The following is an 18,835-nucleotide window of genomic DNA, read 5'->3' as shown; positions in this document are numbered from 1 at the left end:
TCAAAGTTTTCCGATCGCTAATGAAAAAGTACCATATTGCAAGGATTTATTTATTTTACGGTCATTAAATATTTTAAATAACGCTTACCTACCCAACCCTCCCGGAAAATAAATAAAAACATTTATTTCACTGACCTGACATAACCTAACCTTTTACTTCGGGTTGAGTATATGGCTCTCTCGCCTGTAAAAAGTAGGCTTCCCGCGGTTTATTTTTTCGCTACAACTTCAGTAAATACTAGTTTTTGGTACCTCCGGGCTTTGTTTACAAATTACGTGCATAAATGAAAGCTAAATTTCTTAATCATGCCGAAAAATAAAGCTACTGCGGCATCACGTGCTGACGAGTTTAAGAATGAGGGATTATATGTCAGTGGCGGAAAAATACTTTTCTGTAAATATTGTAATTGCCGTTTGGAGCATGAACGTAAGGACACGGTAAACAAGCACATAATTAGCGACAAACATGTAAAAGGTAAACGATCCCCATGCACTTTGAAACGACAGCTGTCTATCCCAGAAGCAGGAGTGGCGCAAATATGCGCAAAAAAACAAAAGGAAGATTTTGTTCTCGAAACTGTTGAAGCCTTTGTAGCTGCAGGTATTCCTCTTGAGAAACTTGACAACAGCAAGCTGACTGCATGGATGCAGAAGCATGTAAGTGGTGCTGGTGATCTTCCAACAGCGGATTGGATGAGGAAAAAGTACATTCCCCTACTTAGAGAGAAAAAAGAAGTGGAAATCAAGCAGCAGCTCTTGGGGCAAGATGTGGTCATACTCGCAGATGAAACCACTGACAAGAGTAATAATTGTGTTTTCAACATCTTGTTTAAAATTCTGAAACCAGGTGCTGAACAAGATGTTATCTTAGGGGCTTCTTGTGTCCTTGATGCAGCAAATGCTGTTTGTTGTTCTCGGGCAGTGATTGATGTATGCTCCAAATATGAAGTCAAGGAAGAAAACATAATTGCGTATGTTACAGATAGTGCCAGGTACATGACAAAATCTGCTGGCACCCTTGAAGGTGTATTTGGTGACCACATGTACCACATACAATGTTGGGCCCATAAAGTAAACATTGTTGGGCAGATCTGGCAAAACAACTTGGAAGAACTGAACCTCTTCGTTTGTAAGGTAAAGATGGCCTTTCTTAACAGCAGAAAGAGGAGGCATGCATACCTTCAATTTCTTCTCCAGAAACATGGAGAAAACAAGGCTCTGGTCAAGTTATTCCCCATGCCAGTTGTTACACGTTGGAACACATGGTTTGAATCTGTATCATACCTCGCACTCCATCTGCACGACATTGTGGAATTCTTTGAGCAGCTTAGCGAAGATAACTCTGGTGTTAAATATATCAAGGGACTCCAGAAGGAAGAGTTACAATGTCTTGAGGCCACGCTTACATTTGTGGCTCAAAACTGTAACACATTTGTATAGAGCTAATTAATTTTCTTGAAGGAACAAAGTATCCTACTGCTCATCAGTTGTGCACAAAATTGAGTAAACTGCAAACTACTCTTGATGTCTTGGCTAAGGGAATATTTCCTGAAAATGTTGAAGACATTTTGGCTGAAATGAAAACTGTCAACTCTGCAGCCCTTAAAGAGCAGTTCAAGAACACAGCTAAACTCAGTCTTATAAAACTGATTGATCTGGTGAACACTGATCCATCTCGTCAACTATTTCTGGGAATCAGCGCTCTAATGAATCCTCAAAATGTAGGAAACATTCGTGTGGAGGAAAAAGAATTCCAGAAACATATTGGGAACCTACCTTTCCTTTGCAAGGTGCAGAAGACCTCTGTAGCGACAGGCTACATAATACTCCAAAACCTGGTTTCCCAAGAGCAGATGAAACCGCATGTGAACTACATAGACATGGTGGACATACTATGTAAAATGAAAGCGGATTATCCTGAATTTGCAGCTGCTGCTTTAAAGTTAATATGGATACCTGCAACGAATGTGGACTCAGAAAGATCTTTTTCTAAGTATTCTGTAGTTGTAAGTGACAGAAGAAGATCTCTAAAACCAGAGAATGCTGAACTGCTGACAATGGTGGCTTTTTCCTGAGCTTAATTATATTGCATTTATAGAACAAAAGTTTAACTGTAGTTTCTATTTTAGTTAATTTAGACTCTCTCCTGAACTCAGGAACAGTACTTACCTGCATAAGAATACTGAATATTTTAGTTGTTAATTTTTTATGTACTCTCAACATAGTATTGTTTAATGTGCATATTTTAAGTCTCTAACCACAAATTATTGAAGCATTTGATCAAGGCAGCTCTGCTAGGTGTGTACATGTTATTACATGTGTTTTAATTTTTTATGACGATAAAGACGAAATCCACAATTCTTAATGACGAAAAGTCCTTTTTCATAACACCATAAAATCTTGGCTCTAGTTATGACATAAATACAGTATCAGAAATTAACAATCAGACACGTTCATACATTCGTGAGTTTATGTTTTTCCCTCGTGCATTTTAGATTGTCTCCTGCTATAATTACTCGGACTTTTACACGCCTAGGCTGAAATTATTACATGTTTAGAAATAAAAGCAACTTTTCATGTTATAAAATATGTATATTTTGCGATTTAAAATGTTCATTGCCGACTATAAACGTTACGTTTTTCACGATGTTTTTAGGCCTACTAGCTAATCTTATCTACTCTTAAAGTACCCACAGTATTTTCTGGTTGTTTATGGTTGTTACGTGACGTAAATAGAGGGATGGATTCGATTTTTGAGTCGTAATTTGCGTGAAAGTATTGTATTGGACTAAATGGGAACTAAACGGGACCTAAAGAATATAGTGAAAATAACGGGAAAATGTAAATAACGGTAACGTAAATAAGGGGTTTCGCTGTATGTGTACATTGTAAATAAATTTGCCTATATCTATATAAACTTCTTTTTCACATTTTAAAGCAAAATATTGCAAAAAAAAAATTCCTCAAAAATTTTAAAAAAAATTTTCTTCACAATAGGTCGCACATCATTTTTTTCCCATCAAATCTGGTAAAATTGCCGCGACCTATATGCAAGTAAATACGGTATATGCAGGAACATTATAACAGGGCTCTACTGTAATAATGTTAACGGTAAGATATTGTATTTTTTCGTTTGAATTGAATAAAAGTTTTAGAGATGCTCACATGTAGAGTTATTATGAAGAGCCTCTTTTCTGACGAAAAATATAAACATTTTGTGAATATATTTGTGAAAGGGCACTGGCTGGTGTTGCAGCCATCGTGCCGGTGCTGCTGGAGGCACTGCAGGACCCGTCGAACCGCACGGCCACGTGCCTCCAGACGCTGCTCGACACGCAGTTCGTGCACTTCATCGACGCCCCGTCGCTGGCGCTCATCATGCCCGTGGTGCAGCGCGCCTTCATGGACCGCTCCACGGAGACGCGCAAGATGGCCGCGCAGATCATCGGCAACATGTACTCGCTGACGGACCAGAAGGACCTGACCCCGTACCTGCCCACCATCATCCCCGGCCTCAAGTCCTCGCTGCTGGACCCCGTGCCCGAGGTGACTGCTTGCTTCCTTCGCTCCAAGCGGGGAAAATATTACAACCAGTTAAAACTCTACGAATTGAAAAGTAGTTTTAAAAACCTGAAAGGAAAAAAATAAGTATTCGATTGTCTTAAAACTTGTTTGTATTTAATTCATAAGCAAGCTTTAAAATAAAATTTTTTGAAAGTTTAGGGGCCAAGGAAGAAATATAGGAGTCAGCGATAAAAAAAAATGCTTTTTGTGAGAAGTTCTAGTATATATATATTTTTTTAACATGTAAGTACTAATGGTACTTTGGAAGCATCTTGATATGATAACATTAATAATAGCTAAATTATTACAATTGAAATACAATACCATCCCCGTTTCTTGGACCCGGTAATTTCTGTACAAGATTTAGTAACAACAAAATTAGTTTATGTTTTTCAAAACCACTTTATAGTTATACATACGTATATGGGTACCTTGGCAGAAGTTCTTCGCCAGCAAGGAAATGTTAGGCATCATAGCTACCAGGTGCCTGGGATTTGTAGAGACCTGTTCATGAGTTCACATCTTTTTCAATAATGTATTAACTCAAAAGTTTAATTTTTAAAAAAAGTTCTTATTTTTACTGACAGTGTTTTTTAAAAGAGTGTTGGTGGAAATGGGAACACTTGCAAATTGTATATTGTGTGGGGTTGAAAATTTTATAGTCAGTTTTGCATGTTTTGATATTTAGTATTGTAATATATCTGTTATCTTGACAGATAGTACAATAAAATGGGTGAAAAATTTTATGTGGGACAGGGAAAGCAGGGAAAACTCAGGGAAATAGGCTGAAGTAAGAATGTGCGAAACGTGCCCAGGTTATTTGCCAGTGGAAAATGTGATGGATGTTGTTGTGAGCCATTGGGTTTTCTCAGATTACTCTCTTTACCGCCACCGGTGCATTTTCTCATTGCTCCATTCTCGTCTAATATTTCTCATAACTGCTTCTGGTGCCAAGAGCATTAATACTGAAAACCATTAGGTAATGCCAGAGTATGTAAAGCTCTCAAGAGTGCTTACAAAAGAATTGTGAAAGGACAGAGGAAAATGACGGTAGTTTACTGGCTAACACGGCCAGTGTGGGTGCAGTTCCTGATGATTATGATTGCCAAAAAAAAATTATAAAAATGTTTCTACAGGGCATGTTTGAAAATTATGTATTTAATATATGCTATGTCAGGAAGATTACATATGCATGTGTGGGCACATGCACAGATGCACACACACACACACACACACACACACACACACACACACACACACACACACACACACACTTACACAGACACACTCACTGATTCGTACTTTGACACACCCTCACACTCACTCTCTCTCTGCAAAGTTTCTTGAGTAATGTAGTGAGTGTGTTCATTACTGTCTTTTTTTTATTTGTTCTAACCACAGTTATAACAGGGTATTAAACAAAGCAGGTACGTTAATTTAGTTTCAGAGATGAATTTTACGACAGCTGTTTGTCCACAATGTGAAGCAAGTGGGTCACGTGGGTGTATGTATGGCTTGTCGCTAGCCAGTTGAGGAGCAGAGAGCGAGCGTGTGGGCCGGCTTGTTGTGGCAGGTGCGCAGCGTGTCCGCGCGAGCCCTGGGCGCCATGGTGCGAGGCATGGGCGAGTCGAGCTTCGAGGATCTGCTCCCGTGGCTCATGCAGACGCTCACCTCGGAGACCAGCTCCGTGGACCGCTCGGGAGCCGCCCAGGGCCTCAGCGAGGTGGTGGGCGGCCTCGGGGTCGAGAAGCTGCACAAGCTCATGCCCGGTCAGTGGCCCGCCTCTCGCCGACCCTTTCCTGCCATCTCAGTGAGGGATACTGCACTCCCTTGGGACATACATACCACGTTCCTAGCATGCTTGCCACTGTATACTGGCACCTGATTCGAACAAGATACTTGGTTATGTAAAGAATGAGCACTTTCACAACAGCAAGCTGTGCATGACGATCCCTTACCACGTACTCACATAGTAAGGGAACACACTTGATTATACTCCTGAATAACAGCTTTAGTCTGAAAATGAGGCACCGGCGCGCTTACTGCCTAAGTCTAGTAGCACCACATGCCTCAGTCTCCAGGAACTGACCGCAGGGTTGATTCAGATAAAACGATTCATAAAGACTGTTTTATTTACAATATATTGGCCCTACGAATTTCTTCTGTATTTCTAGTAAACAAAAAAAAAATGTTGCACTTACTAAGTTAGGTTGCGGTCCAGGGCATCACGTGACCGGGACTAAAATACAGGTTCATCGTTATTTCGAAAAGTTTGAAGTTCTTGGGGTGTAGCTGCTTCCTGCTCCAGGTGACAATCAGGCCTGACTGGGGCAGATGCAGTGCACTATGTATCCAGGAAGGCATTCTGCCTCGGAAACAATGCTGTGGTCAAAACATTTCTTGCATTTCTATAAACATGGCGTTAAACGTTTATTATATTTATACAAGGAACCTAATATTATATAATTTACTAATTCTCTTGATTTCAAAGTTCCAAAACTTGAATTCTGCGAGTGTATTCTAAGGATTCGGTATTCAAGGAAAAATATTCAAAGAAAAAATTAGAAGAAATAAAATAATTAAAAACTTCAAAACTGATAACCTCTGAAGTTTACTAAGTCAATTTTTTTCTTCTATCCTATCCTGTTACAATTCACAAAGACTGTGCACTTTTAATGTATATAATTAAAATTAAAATACAGTAGAATCTCGTTATAGAGAGCACGGTAATAGCGAGAACACTGCTATAACTAGGTATTTTTGAGGAATTTACGGCGTGATCGCTTGAAGCGCGCTTTTGTTATTTGTCTGCTTTATCTCCTCTCGCTCGCCACTAGACATCTTGCCGTTGACGCCTGTCACATTCTTCAGCCGTGCAGTCGCCACTTAAGTGCGTGGCTTTAAAAATAGAATCCCGTCCTTTCTTTCATCAAACTTCCGTTATCTGTGCTGTGTGTAGACAAAGTTTGAGATTGGAACAGAAACAACGTAAGAAAGTATTTTTTATAGTGATGGTTCGAATCCCATTTTTCTTGAATCCGAATCCCAAACAGTACCTCAAATCCACCCCTCGAATCCGAATCCAGTTCTCAAGGGTTAATTATAAAATAATTTATAAGTTAAGAGAAAAATTTAAACATTATGCAGAATTATTTAACCCTTTAAATTTTTATTTAAAAAAACAAGGATTTTGACACGGTCTGGATCAAGACGATTCCGTTTTTGGTCACATATGTTTCCTGCAGTGCTGAACAAACGTTCAGAGAACACTATCGCAGGTGGTGAACACAAATATTTTTTGGACAGTTTATGTAGCCTGGGTGAACACGCAGACTGAGTTTTCCAGTATTCGAGAATGTTTATTTCTGGGTTAACTGTAAGATCACGTAAGAATCTGGTCACTTCATCAATTGCTGTAGAATCCGACTTGGTGAATTTAAGGCATTCAGGCATTATCTGTGAGTACAGTGATTCATGTATCCACGGAAATCGGAAAACGAAATTCCATCCGACGGAATAATATTTTGTAGTTACCAACTTGACATTTGTTTAAAGTCCTAAATGAAGGTAAACGCTTTCCTGAAATATTGAATGGAAACTGAAAGGCGCCATTTTGGCTTCAATGGTTTTAGGCCATAAGAAATATTGTCGTGCGTCTTTTAAAATTAAGCCTCACTAAAGCATAGTGATTAATATGCCCGAAGTTAAAAGTGACGGGGTGTTTTCTCTAGTTTACCCATTAAAATTTTTTATATTAATATTAGTTATTTTTTATGTTGCTCAAAATGATTGGTTAACAAATTCATTGGTTGGATATCATGTAATTCTCAGATAATACATATTTTAATGTTGGTAGTCTACACAAACCAAACATGGTCCTAAAATAATTCATAAATAGAATGTGTATCAGAATATTTAAAATTGAATTGCGATTAAAATAATAATTGTAGAATGTATTAATTTTTGTCATTCATTATTTCATTGTTATTACTACATGTGCGACCGTAACTTGTGATGAAAGTCGGCATTATTGTTGTATTACTAAGTAACAGATTTCTCGGTAAAGTTATTTAAAAAAAACATGATTCATATTTAGTCTAGATCCTAAATGTGCTTTATTTTATTTTTTAGCATATTCTGAGAATACATATGTGATTTATGCCTTATTTAATGCCAATGTAGCGACAATGCATCCATGTTCATGAATATAAAGTAAGTTTCCCAAATCAGTACATGCTTCATAATTTTTTTTTATATAAAAACGATTTAAAAGTACAATACAGTAGAACCTCGTTAATCCGTGATGCGCTAATTCGGGAATCAGATAATCCGGGACGATTTAAAAGAGAAGAAAAATAGAGAAGTAAAAATTGTCAGCGCTTAAAATTAACGTCACGCGGGCCGGCGGCTGGCAAGCACTACAAGCCATCACGTTGGCCGCCAAACTCTGCAACGCTGTTTGTACCGACCATTTGTGTTGCCCCCCTTTCAGCTGTCACATTTGTCACTCTTTAAACTTGAGGGGGATGTCCTGACTTCTGCTTCCCGTCTCCCTTTGTTTGTTTCCGCCCGCCAACGCACGGCAGGCGCCTGGAGAGTGACGTGTCTGGCTGGCATTCTGTTGTACGAGGGGGAGGGGTGGTGCAAGGTCAGCACGATCTTATATTTCTCTCTTCGGCTGTTGTAAATGACCGTGAACTAATGGCTAGGCAGTGCTGTATTTTTTTAAGCCGAGACACTAATTCGAAGACGGCCGGCCCTTACCGTGAACGGCCTTAACCCAGCTGCACGCCTGTGTCTGAGAAGCTTGACAAGACCTTCCGGGCTTTTAATCGCTAGTCCGTGAAATTCGGTAATCTGTGATTATCTCGGTCCCGACCATCACGTATTAACGAGGTTCTGCTGTACCTCAATAGGATGTGTTCCAAGGAAAACGTAAACAGGCCAAGTAAATTGTAAGCATTTAAGTTTTTAAAGTACTACATTTACATCAATATTTTTCCTCGAATCCGGAATCTTTTCCCTCGAATTACGAATCTTTCGAATACTAGAGATTCGGTGGGATTCGAGGATTCGACCGGCCCATCCCTAATTTTTTACAAATTAGAAATATGTATGTTTTTGTTTTTATAATCGCGTTTATTTTCAAGTTTTTTTTGTTGTTATCTTAAAACAGATAATATTAAAAAGCCGCTCTTATGAGATTTAATTGTTTCTTGGTTAACAAAAACTATTAATTGTTTATATTCTATTTATTATTATTTACGCGACGTCATACTGCACGCGTACACAATACGACTGGATTCGTTGCTGCAACATAACATAGCAAATTATGCGGTATCAGAAGTAACGAGTAACGTAACGATAGTAACGAGTACTAATTGTTATAGTAACGAATACATACGGGTACACATTTTTTCGTTACTTTTACACCTCTAGTAGGCACTACCGTATTTATTTCCGAATCGCTAGGACAGTTTTCTTGTAACTTTTGTTTCGGTCAGTTGTTGGGGTATTTGTCCGGGAAAGGGGTGGTGATGGTTTGAGTTTAAACCCAAATTTAGTTTCTAAAAAAGTTGACAGGTGACTTTAAATGAAAAAAGTATAGTTTTCCAGCAACTATTTCGTTTGAGGCGTACGTGCGTTGCCGCAGCCGCACTCCTGCTTTTTTGTAAGGAATTAAATCGTCGCGCTACACTAGCACCACCTGTTAGCAACATCCCGAACCAACATGGCCGCCAGCAGACAGCCCGCGTCAATAGATAGCAGGACAATGCTGCGTCGGCTGCGGGCTGAGATGCTATACTTACGTGGCGTGGTAGGGTATTCTGGTTATTTTGACGCAATCGGTGATCGCATCCGTACTTATGGGGTATCGTTTTAAAGAGAATTCACACATCTGCTCACAGAAATTAAGATTTCGTTAATATAACCTGTTATTTTCCAATTATACAGGTTTAAGCACAATTTTTATGCTATTTTCGTTTAATTTTTATTTTTTTGGGGGCCAAAATTTGTCCAATTCGGTTATAGCGAGGATCAAACCCGGAACCGTGACACCTCGCTATAACGGGACTCTAGTGTATGTATTTATTCAGGAACCTTAGATTGTGAAAAATACATTACCTAAAGGGTTGAATGTTTCTATGCCATAGGTTATTGTTAGTATTATTATTATTATTTTATTTAATTTAATTTTTGACCCTTTAGACCTAGATTCGGCTTTCAAGGGGTATATTGAATTACTCTTTGGGTTTCGAATTATAGATTTGAGTCTGTTAACTGACAACTTTGTTGTACATGTACACAAACAACGATGTTTTATACATGACAGTAGGTATACAGTTTAATATTTCTTTGTTGAAATATTGTTTAGGCGGGCTGTGCAAAAAGGTGTCGCAGATGTGGTCCCATAACGGTTATATATTCTGTCACCTGAAGCATTTCTCCATGTAATTGTGTAGCATTAAAGTCATATCTTTATTTTCTATCACTTTGACCTAACAAAGAAATTTAAGTACCCTCGTCATTTTTTTTTGTGTGTGTTCGCAGAGATTATAAGCACGGCTGAGAGAACTGACATAGCACCGCACGTGAAAGATGGCTACATCATGATGTTCATATACATGCCTGTTGCTTTCACCAACGAATTCACACCCTACATTGGTCAGATCATAAACCCAATATTAAAGGTGAGTTTACTTACAACCTTATACACTTTGTTTTGAGTTAACATTACTTAAAGATTTTTTTAACGTTATACTTTGTCCAGAAGGATTGAAGGTTGAATTGTAAAATGCAAAGAAATGTGTACAGACCATGCAGTGAATTTTAGCACTCACATGTGCATTATGTCCTGTTGTGTCCAAATGCAAGGTAAAACATAGCACATGGTTTATTTACAAACAAATGAAAACTATTTTATTGAACAAATGAATTACTAAACATATGCTCTTTTATGTTTTTAATAGGGATGGGCCAATAAAATCTTCAAATACCATTCTATCCTTAATATTCAAAGGATTTGATATTTGAGGAAAAAGATTTTAAGAGAAAAATAGGAAGAGAGGAAAATTCAACTCTACATTATTTTTCTGCTGTCAAACCAATTCCATCTCTTAAAAATTGTGACATCTGGCTTTTGTGCTGGTTGCAGACTATTGTAGGGACATATAGTATTTCACAAAAGACCTTTGTAGTAGAATTTCAAGACTGTTCTTCAGTAGTAAAAAAGTACATATCATATATAACATACAAAACCATGGTTATCTCATTTTTATTGTGATCGTAAATTTAGAACCAATGGTTACATATCGTTATCAACTGACTGACTTAATTTTGTCTGTACGTTATTTTGCTGTCAGAATATTTAATTACATTTACTCTCACTGTTTCTTGCTTTTCATCTGCTTCACTCCTCTCCCTCTAAAATCACACAGGATTAAACCTGAGGTGATAGGGTAAAGGATGTAGTTAACCCAATCCCGATTTTTAGCATGGGTAAACTATGCAGGATTATGTTTCTAAACAGGTAGAGCTTAATTTTACTTGATCGAGTTAACTTGGAAAGGTTTTCGTAAGTGGTTGTTGTAAATAAGCAAGGTAGTGCTAATTCCATACCAATTACTAAGTGTCCTCACGAAGGTACACATTTATTTTCTGATTACTAAAAACTTTATCTCTTTTTATATGCTGGAATTTATCATTATTTGTTATTGGAATTATGTTTTAAATTCAAAACCATGCATAGCTGAAGCATACTTTCAGAATAATAAATATAAACATCTGGTTTACTGTAGGTTTTTGTAATGAAATAAATTGGTACATTCTGCACAATCTTTTCATGTCTATATAAACAATATTAATCTTAGTAAAATTATATAATTTGATTGTTTTTACAAGACACTTTGCTATTTTTTTTTGTAGCATGCAAAGATTTTTAATTACAATGTCATCCAATTTTTACGGATGTATATAAAATAAATACAAGTCACAATTATTGTGCTTGTATTTTAGGCTACAGTGGCATCAACAATAAACTAAGTATTTACTGCTTTTAACTAGATTGAAAACCTAAATTAGGGGTCTGCGAGTGTTAAAAAAATATTTGATATTCTTAAATAATTTTATATTAAGGTCAACATTTCTAATAAAATATTTTTTTTAATTATTCGGTATTAATACATACAGGAAGTATAATTATTCAAAAAAAAAATGAAATGAAAAGAAAGTAACTTGTATGAAGCCAAGAAGTTTTATTGAGAGTATGTAATCAGTTTGATGAACAATACAATTTTCATACTTATTATTTTCCTGATGTAAGAAAATGCATTGACAAATTTTTATCTTCCTGTATTCTACACCACTCTATTATGGTCATATAAATTATTATTATTATTATTATTATTATTGTTATTATCATTATCATTTTTTCTTAGACTCTTGTGAAGTGTTAATGAAATACTTTCTCGCTATGTTTAAATTTTATTCTTAAAATATTCTATTTAAACAAACCAAAAAAAAAAAAGAAGATGCACAGAAGCCTTCTTAAAATTAGCAGTAACAATCTAACAACCTTGGTTACAGGCACTTGCAGATGAAAACGAATTTGTGCGTGACACAGCGCTGAAGGCAGGCCAGCGCATTGTGAACCTGTACGCGGACAAGGCCATCACTCTGCTGCTGCCGGAGCTCGAGAGAGGGCTTTTCGACGACAACTGGAGGATCCGCTACAGGCAAGGCTATTGAGTGGCGTAGTCCCCTCGGAGACGTTCGATCCCTCGAATCTTTCACTGTCTGTGAAACAGCTCTGAACAATGCAGTATGCACGGTCACTCACATGGAGTCACGCAATGCGGTTAAGAAATCCACTCACCCTGGCAACGGCTGCAGGTAGACTGAACGGCTGAGCGCATGCCGACGCCAGACGCGTGTTGGACGCGATAAAAAATGTGAGACCTTGAACGGATCTGCGCGCTGGGTTTTTTCGCCTTGCCAGGGTGTGGCCGAGTTATCTGGACTGCCGGGTTATTGAGTGCAGAGTTTTCAGGACTCTACTGTATTTGTGGCCAGGTAGGCAGGCCCCTTAAGAATTCTTGAGAGCTGTGGGCCAACGTGGTAGGTGTTTGTGAGTAGTTCCGCTGTTGCGGTACGTGTCTGGTCACAAAAGCTGAGCTAGAAAATATGTTTTTGTTGTGTTTGACAGCTCCGTGCAGCTTCTGGGAGACCTGCTCTACAGGATATCGGGAGTTTCGGGAAAGATGAGCACAGAGACTGCTGACGAAGACGACAACTTTGGAACAGAACAGTCTCATCAGGTCAGCATGCCGTAAATTAGAGCATTGTCAATCATTTTGAATAGAAGACACTTTCTAACAGGACATACTCTAGCATTGGTGTGACAGAAAATAGTGTGGAAGTTAACTGATGATCCGAGTACTGATTTTTAAAAACCTGGAACTAAACGTCCAGGATAAAATAAGGACTAACATATGAGTACCTAGCAAATGAATCTCTTGCCTAATGTATGTCACCTTTGGTAATTTTTTTTCTTCTAGAGAATATTATGTTTTCAACAAGGGATATGTTTATAGTGAAAGATGTTTTAGTTAGTCCCCTACACGTAGTTTGTAGTTGGCCCCCTGAGGAATTGTTTCACACGTCTTGCTGGTCGGCTGGAGGGCACGGGATCCTTGTTGTCGCGACAGGCCATCATCGACGCGCTGGGCGGAGGCCGCCGCAACAGGGTGCTGGCAGGGCTGTACATGGGCCGCTCGGACGTGGCGCTGATGGTGCGCCAGGCGGCGCTGCACGTGTGGAAGGTGGTGGTGACCAACACCCCTCGCACCCTGCGCGAGATCCTCCCCACGCTCTTCAGCCTGCTGCTGGGCTGCCTCGCCAGCACCAGCTACGACAAGCGACAGGTGCCGGCTCTTTTTGAAGTAGTGTGTGTCAGGAATCTTAAAGAAATACAGAACTGCTGAACGAATAAATGCACCAAAGTGATACCATTGTTTTTTTTTTTTACAACTTCGTAACATAGCAAACTGATAATTAATAAAAATTTTAAGCGCGGAGTGCCTGAAAACCAGATAATCCCAGCCCAGATAATCGAGAGGTTACCGTACTACGTGATATCTTAATGTCTTTTAAATATATGCGTATTTTTTCAGCCAGTAGGCTAACAATGTTCACACAACTCACATAGTACTAATACTTATACATACTAAAAATGGCTGCAAATTATTTTTAAGGTTGGATCGCACAACCGCGCTCGCGTATATTTTTCCGCAACACTGTACTGAACAAAGTTATGTTTCTGTACTTGATGTACTCTATAGATTTTAATTAGTTTTAATTATGTATATCACAATACTTGCAAGCTTTTCAAATGTAATTTTTCAGAAAATATTTAGATTTTATAAGTGTGATTCTTTAGGTTACCTTCTGCTAGATTTTCCACAATTTTATTCAGAAAGCAAGTAAAAGTAGGAATTACAATCTGAATTGAAGAAATGTGAAATCAAGCCATCCCTACTTTAAACTGGTTTGAATTTTAATCATAAATTTGTGTCCCATTAGTAATTCATCTCTGATTTCAACTAACAAAAATTATCAAACCAAAGGAATACAAACAACTGTATTAATTTTAAGCATATTATAAAACAATAACAATGCAAACGTTATTGTGCGGGATTATAATTATAGTTAATTCTTCATGTTATCTATGTTTTTCGAAATTTCTTGATGTACATCGTGGGCGTACAAGGAAAACCCACTAAGTCCATGAGATATTCTTACGCCAAAGTCCCAGTTTAATGTGTTTCGTGACAAGTGTATTATATGGCAAGCATATTATTATGTTAGATTAAACATGTTTCAGTACCGTATACATATATTTTACAATATTTTAAAACCCCATATGAATATAAAAATCAATTTTTTCTCATAATTTCATTATATGGACTTGAAGGGTTTTCCTTGTACGCCCACGATGTGTAGTATACCTTGGCATGCTGAGCAGTGAGATGGAGATGAAAGGGAAAGTGGGAAACGTCGCCCGCAGGTGGCGGCACGCACCCTGGGAGACCTGGTGCGCAAGCTGGGGGAGCGGGTGCTGCCCGAGATCATACCCATCCTGGAGAAGGGGCTGGAGTCGGACCAGCCGGACCAGCGGCAGGGCGTGTGCATCGGCCTGTCGGAGATCATGGCCTCCACCAGCAAGGACATGGTGCTGACGTTCGTGAACAGCCTGGTGCCCACGGTGCGCCGGGCGCTGTGCGACCCCCTGCCCGAGGTGCGGCAGGCCGCCGCCAGGACCTTCGACAGCCTGCACGCAACCGTGGGGGTGCGCGCCCTCGACGACATCCTGCCCGCCATGCTGGCCCAGCTGGTGAGCGCTTCCTGCCGCCACCCTCGCAAACCCTTCCCGTACGAGACTGCGAAATCCAGATTAAAAACGACACAATTAATGCTGATGCACTCGCAAACAACTCGATTGGCAGCAATCGTGCGCGGTGGCGCGACTTACCGCCACGATGGTTCGACAACACACTCATGCTTCATTGCCGGAAGCTGCAGGGCTACCCGCCTCGGCAGGCAGCCAACTTGAGAAACTTGGCGACTGATGGCAAGCAGCGCGGGAAGTTCAAAATTCAAATGTTTCCAAACACTGTACTCTAAATTACACGCAATATTTACAAGTCCAAACACTACGGGTAAAACCCATAAAACACCAGTGTAGGGGGACTTTTGGTGCAACCCACGCTGTCTTTTATAACTTTCTTTTAAACTCTTGTGTGACAAGTGAACGGAAAGGTCCGTTAATCTTTCAGAAAAATTTACCGACCTGCAACAGCGCGCTGTCTGCCTCTTCTCCCCTTCCTTCGCTCCCTGGTGCCAGCACCAGCCAGATGGAGGGAGAACGATAACGCCAGGATGTGTCTGAACGTAAACAAAGAGTTCTTTGTGCTGAGATCCCAACACTGTTTGTTCATATTTTCACTTGGAGACAGGAATGATTATGTACACTGATAGTAGACCCGTTGAAAAATAACAGAGGCTCAGTTTAGTGATGCACCGATTATACTTTGCCGATTACGATTACCGATTATCAGTTTTTGCGTAAAGTTGAAATAAAAAACAGTCTTTTACTAAATATTCCTACTTGAACGCCGTTCTGTTTTTACTGGTCGTTTAACATCCTCAAACGTAGATGGTATAACTACAGTACTCAAATATTTCCTGGAAGGAAGTTCATACTTTGGTACTGCTTTCTCCATTAGTAACTTAAACCCTTTGTTGTTGACAATATCGACTGGCTGCATGTCAACACAGATCATTTCTGCAACAGCTCGAGTCATTTCTTGTGCTCTTGGATCAGTGGGCAAGTACTTTATTTTTTTTGATACCATGGCTGGTAGTGTTGTTTGTGACAGTGCACGTTTTTCAGGTGGTCTAGGAGTGACATCAGGATCATCTACTTCACTTTCCCAACTTTTATTTATTTTTTCTGAAATCACTTCACTGGAATGACATTTTTTTGCGTGGTTCCACATGTTTGTAGTTGTGTACGACTTCCGGTTCCCGCAACTGCCTCGTGAGATGAGTGTTCCACATTTTAAGCATTTTGCTTTAGATTCACTTTTTAAATCCACCGAGAAAAATTTTTATATGTCACTTTTCGATCTTGAAGACGTCATTATGTTGATCAACAATCAAAATACAAAGCTAAACTACAATGTGTTTACGTTAATGGCCATTGTCTACTGAAAAAAAAAAAACTGCAGTATTCAATATTCGTGAATTACTTTTGCAGTGTTGCCAACTTAAATTCTGATCGTCACTTTGCAAACATTATGGTTGCAATTTGGTATTTTATTTTAGTAACTCCCGTTAATGACTAAAAAGAACTAAATTTAAAAAAATGCCAAATAATCACCATTTCAGTTTATTAATTACTAATTAGCATCACGTGAGCCTACTTTTCTCAATCCTTTGAGAAAGGGAATTATGTAGCGGCAGTGGAATGTGAACCGATGGCAGTATTGTGTATTTGTGCGTGTTGTCCGTTCCAACCTCACATCATACATAACAATCATGGGCGACATACGGTACGCAGTGAAAATTAGTTAGGCACATCGTTTCTACGATACCATGTCCAATTTTTTTTTCAGACTTACATTTACTAATATAAGTAACATATGCCATATTGTGAATTGTGACAGCTTTAAAAATGCATTTATTTTCTTAACTAAATATTTTGTGCGAAGAAATCACGTGTGTGATTTGGCTGTGGCCATGGTAAATATTGTGACAATAATACCATTCACAACGTTAACTTAACAGGATAAATTGTACAGTAAGTAATTGAATTGAAAGGGGTAAATACTGTAAATAGTAAACGGGGCAGTTATGTATGTACGAGCACAATTCACGAAACAAGCAAATATTATTAGACGAATGTATCTATGTACACTCCGAGACGTTGACATTCCCTACCTTCCACGGTCATATTCGTTAATAGATTTCAGCCGTTGTAGTTTCAATTCAAGAACTTATTAAGGTTTAAACTTTAAATGTATGTATTTTCTTTTCTTTAAAGTCGTATGGGTTTCAGCAACAAATTTTACAATAATCGGCAATCGGTTATAACCTAACCTGGTAATCGCTGATTACGATTAATCGGCATTGGGTCAATAATCGCAGTTGCCGATTAACCGGCTGCATAATTGGTGCATCACTAGGCTCAATATACATAAAAAAAATTTAACTTTAAATTAAACTACCATGATATATAGTTGGCTACTACACGTCGCACTACGATTCAGCCTTATCGTGCCCAAGACGCGGTGCGTGTGAGACAGCCCTGAGAAGTGTTGAGGTGAACGGCACGAGGTGACGTGTGGTTCCAGAACGACCCGGACCCGAGGGTGGCGGAGGCAACCCTGGACGGGCTACGCCAGGTGATGGCCATCAAGTCGCGCGTGGTGCTGCCCTACCTGGTGCCGCAGCTGATAGCTCCGCCGCGCGTCAACACCAAGGCCCTGTCGATCCTGGCGTCCGTGGCGGGCGATGCGCTCACCAAGTACCTGCACAAGATCCTGCCCGCGCTGCTGGCCGCGCTCTCCAGCAGCCAGGGCACCCCGCGCGAGGCTCAGGTGCTGACCCCTGTCGTAACTGCGGCTGGAGACTAGAGCTGTAGCGAACAGTATGTACAGTGAAACCTCGTTTATTCGTTCCCGCATTGTAGAATTTCCCGGTTTTATTGTTCAATGTCCGTGGTCCCGAAAAAATCCCGCAAGAACAATGTTAAAAAAATCCCGTTTCCATCGTTTACGAATATTTTTTAACCCGGTTTAACGGGTTGAACTTTACAGGCTTTTTACCGATTTGACATTCAAATTCCCGAGAAATATTCCAGTTAACGCGTGTCTACACGACACGCAATACCAATATTTACATATGGCGGCCATTACTAAAAGAAAACGAATAAAGTGAGCATGACGCTGTTGCTAACAGGTTCACCAACTTCGATAAAACAACAGACGAAAGCTAACGCTCGCACGATAGTTCTTGCTTTGTGCGATAATCGACACAACAATATAACCGTGGTCGATATACTGTACATACTAGCCCAACGTAAACACTTTTCTATTTAGCGGCAGTGAAATCCTGCGAGAAACATAGACGAAATTGTTCATCCTAGCGTTTCCGTGGCCGGCCGTATATGCGCGAGATTTTCTTTGTTTACGGTAAATTAGCTTTACGCATTTAACTCTAATGCACGTGTGAAATTTGTAAAGGTTCATTGATATGTATCGGCCTACAAAAGAGGTTAAAACCATTAAAGAGCGTGTAGAAATTATAAATGCCGTTGAAAAAAATCCAGGCGAAAAACGGGTTGATTTGGCAAAGCGCTATGGTATTCCTCCATCGACTCTTAATTCTATCTTCGCTAGAAGAAATGAGATTCGGAAACAAGCAAGTCAGTTCGGCCAGTCTTCAAAAAAACGGAAAATGGCAAGACAGTCGAAATACAGTGAGCTTGAGAAAGTTTTGTTTTCTTGGTTCCAGCAAGTTCGGGCATCAAACATCCCAGTGGATGGCACATTTTGTTCATTTAAAAAAATTAAGGAAGTAGTGAAACCCCTTATTTACGTTACCGTTATTTACGTTTTCCCGTTATTTGCACTATATTCTTCAGGTCCCGTTTGGTTCCCATTTAATCCAATACAATACTTTCACGCGAATTACGTCTCAAAAATCTAAT

General features: G+C 39.3%; 1 protein-coding gene across 2 annotated transcripts in view; it reads left to right on the top strand.

Annotated features, from left to right (window-relative positions):
- LOC134539814 (stalled ribosome sensor GCN1) overlaps nucleotides 1–18,835 on the top strand; it is a 151,126-nt gene that overhangs the window by 101,043 nt on the left and 31,248 nt on the right. For both annotated transcript variants that reach the window (XM_063382099.1, XM_063382100.1), the window contains 8 exons: nucleotides 3,257–3,546; nucleotides 5,138–5,333; nucleotides 10,117–10,256; nucleotides 12,151–12,299; nucleotides 12,770–12,881; nucleotides 13,272–13,487; nucleotides 14,630–14,956; nucleotides 17,478–17,723. In XM_063382099.1, the coding sequence (XP_063238169.1) occupies nucleotides 3,257–3,546; nucleotides 5,138–5,333; nucleotides 10,117–10,256; nucleotides 12,151–12,299; nucleotides 12,770–12,881; nucleotides 13,272–13,487; nucleotides 14,630–14,956; nucleotides 17,478–17,723 (1,676 nt within the window). The remainder of the gene's footprint in view (nucleotides 1–3,256; nucleotides 3,547–5,137; nucleotides 5,334–10,116; nucleotides 10,257–12,150; nucleotides 12,300–12,769; nucleotides 12,882–13,271; nucleotides 13,488–14,629; nucleotides 14,957–17,477; nucleotides 17,724–18,835) is intronic.

This window comes from Bacillus rossius, chromosome 16 (assembly GCF_032445375.1).
Source record: "Bacillus rossius redtenbacheri isolate Brsri chromosome 16, Brsri_v3, whole genome shotgun sequence".
NCBI lineage: Eukaryota > Metazoa > Arthropoda > Insecta > Phasmatodea > Bacillidae > Bacillus > Bacillus rossius.
This window is presented reverse-complemented; position numbering and strand designations above follow the sequence as displayed.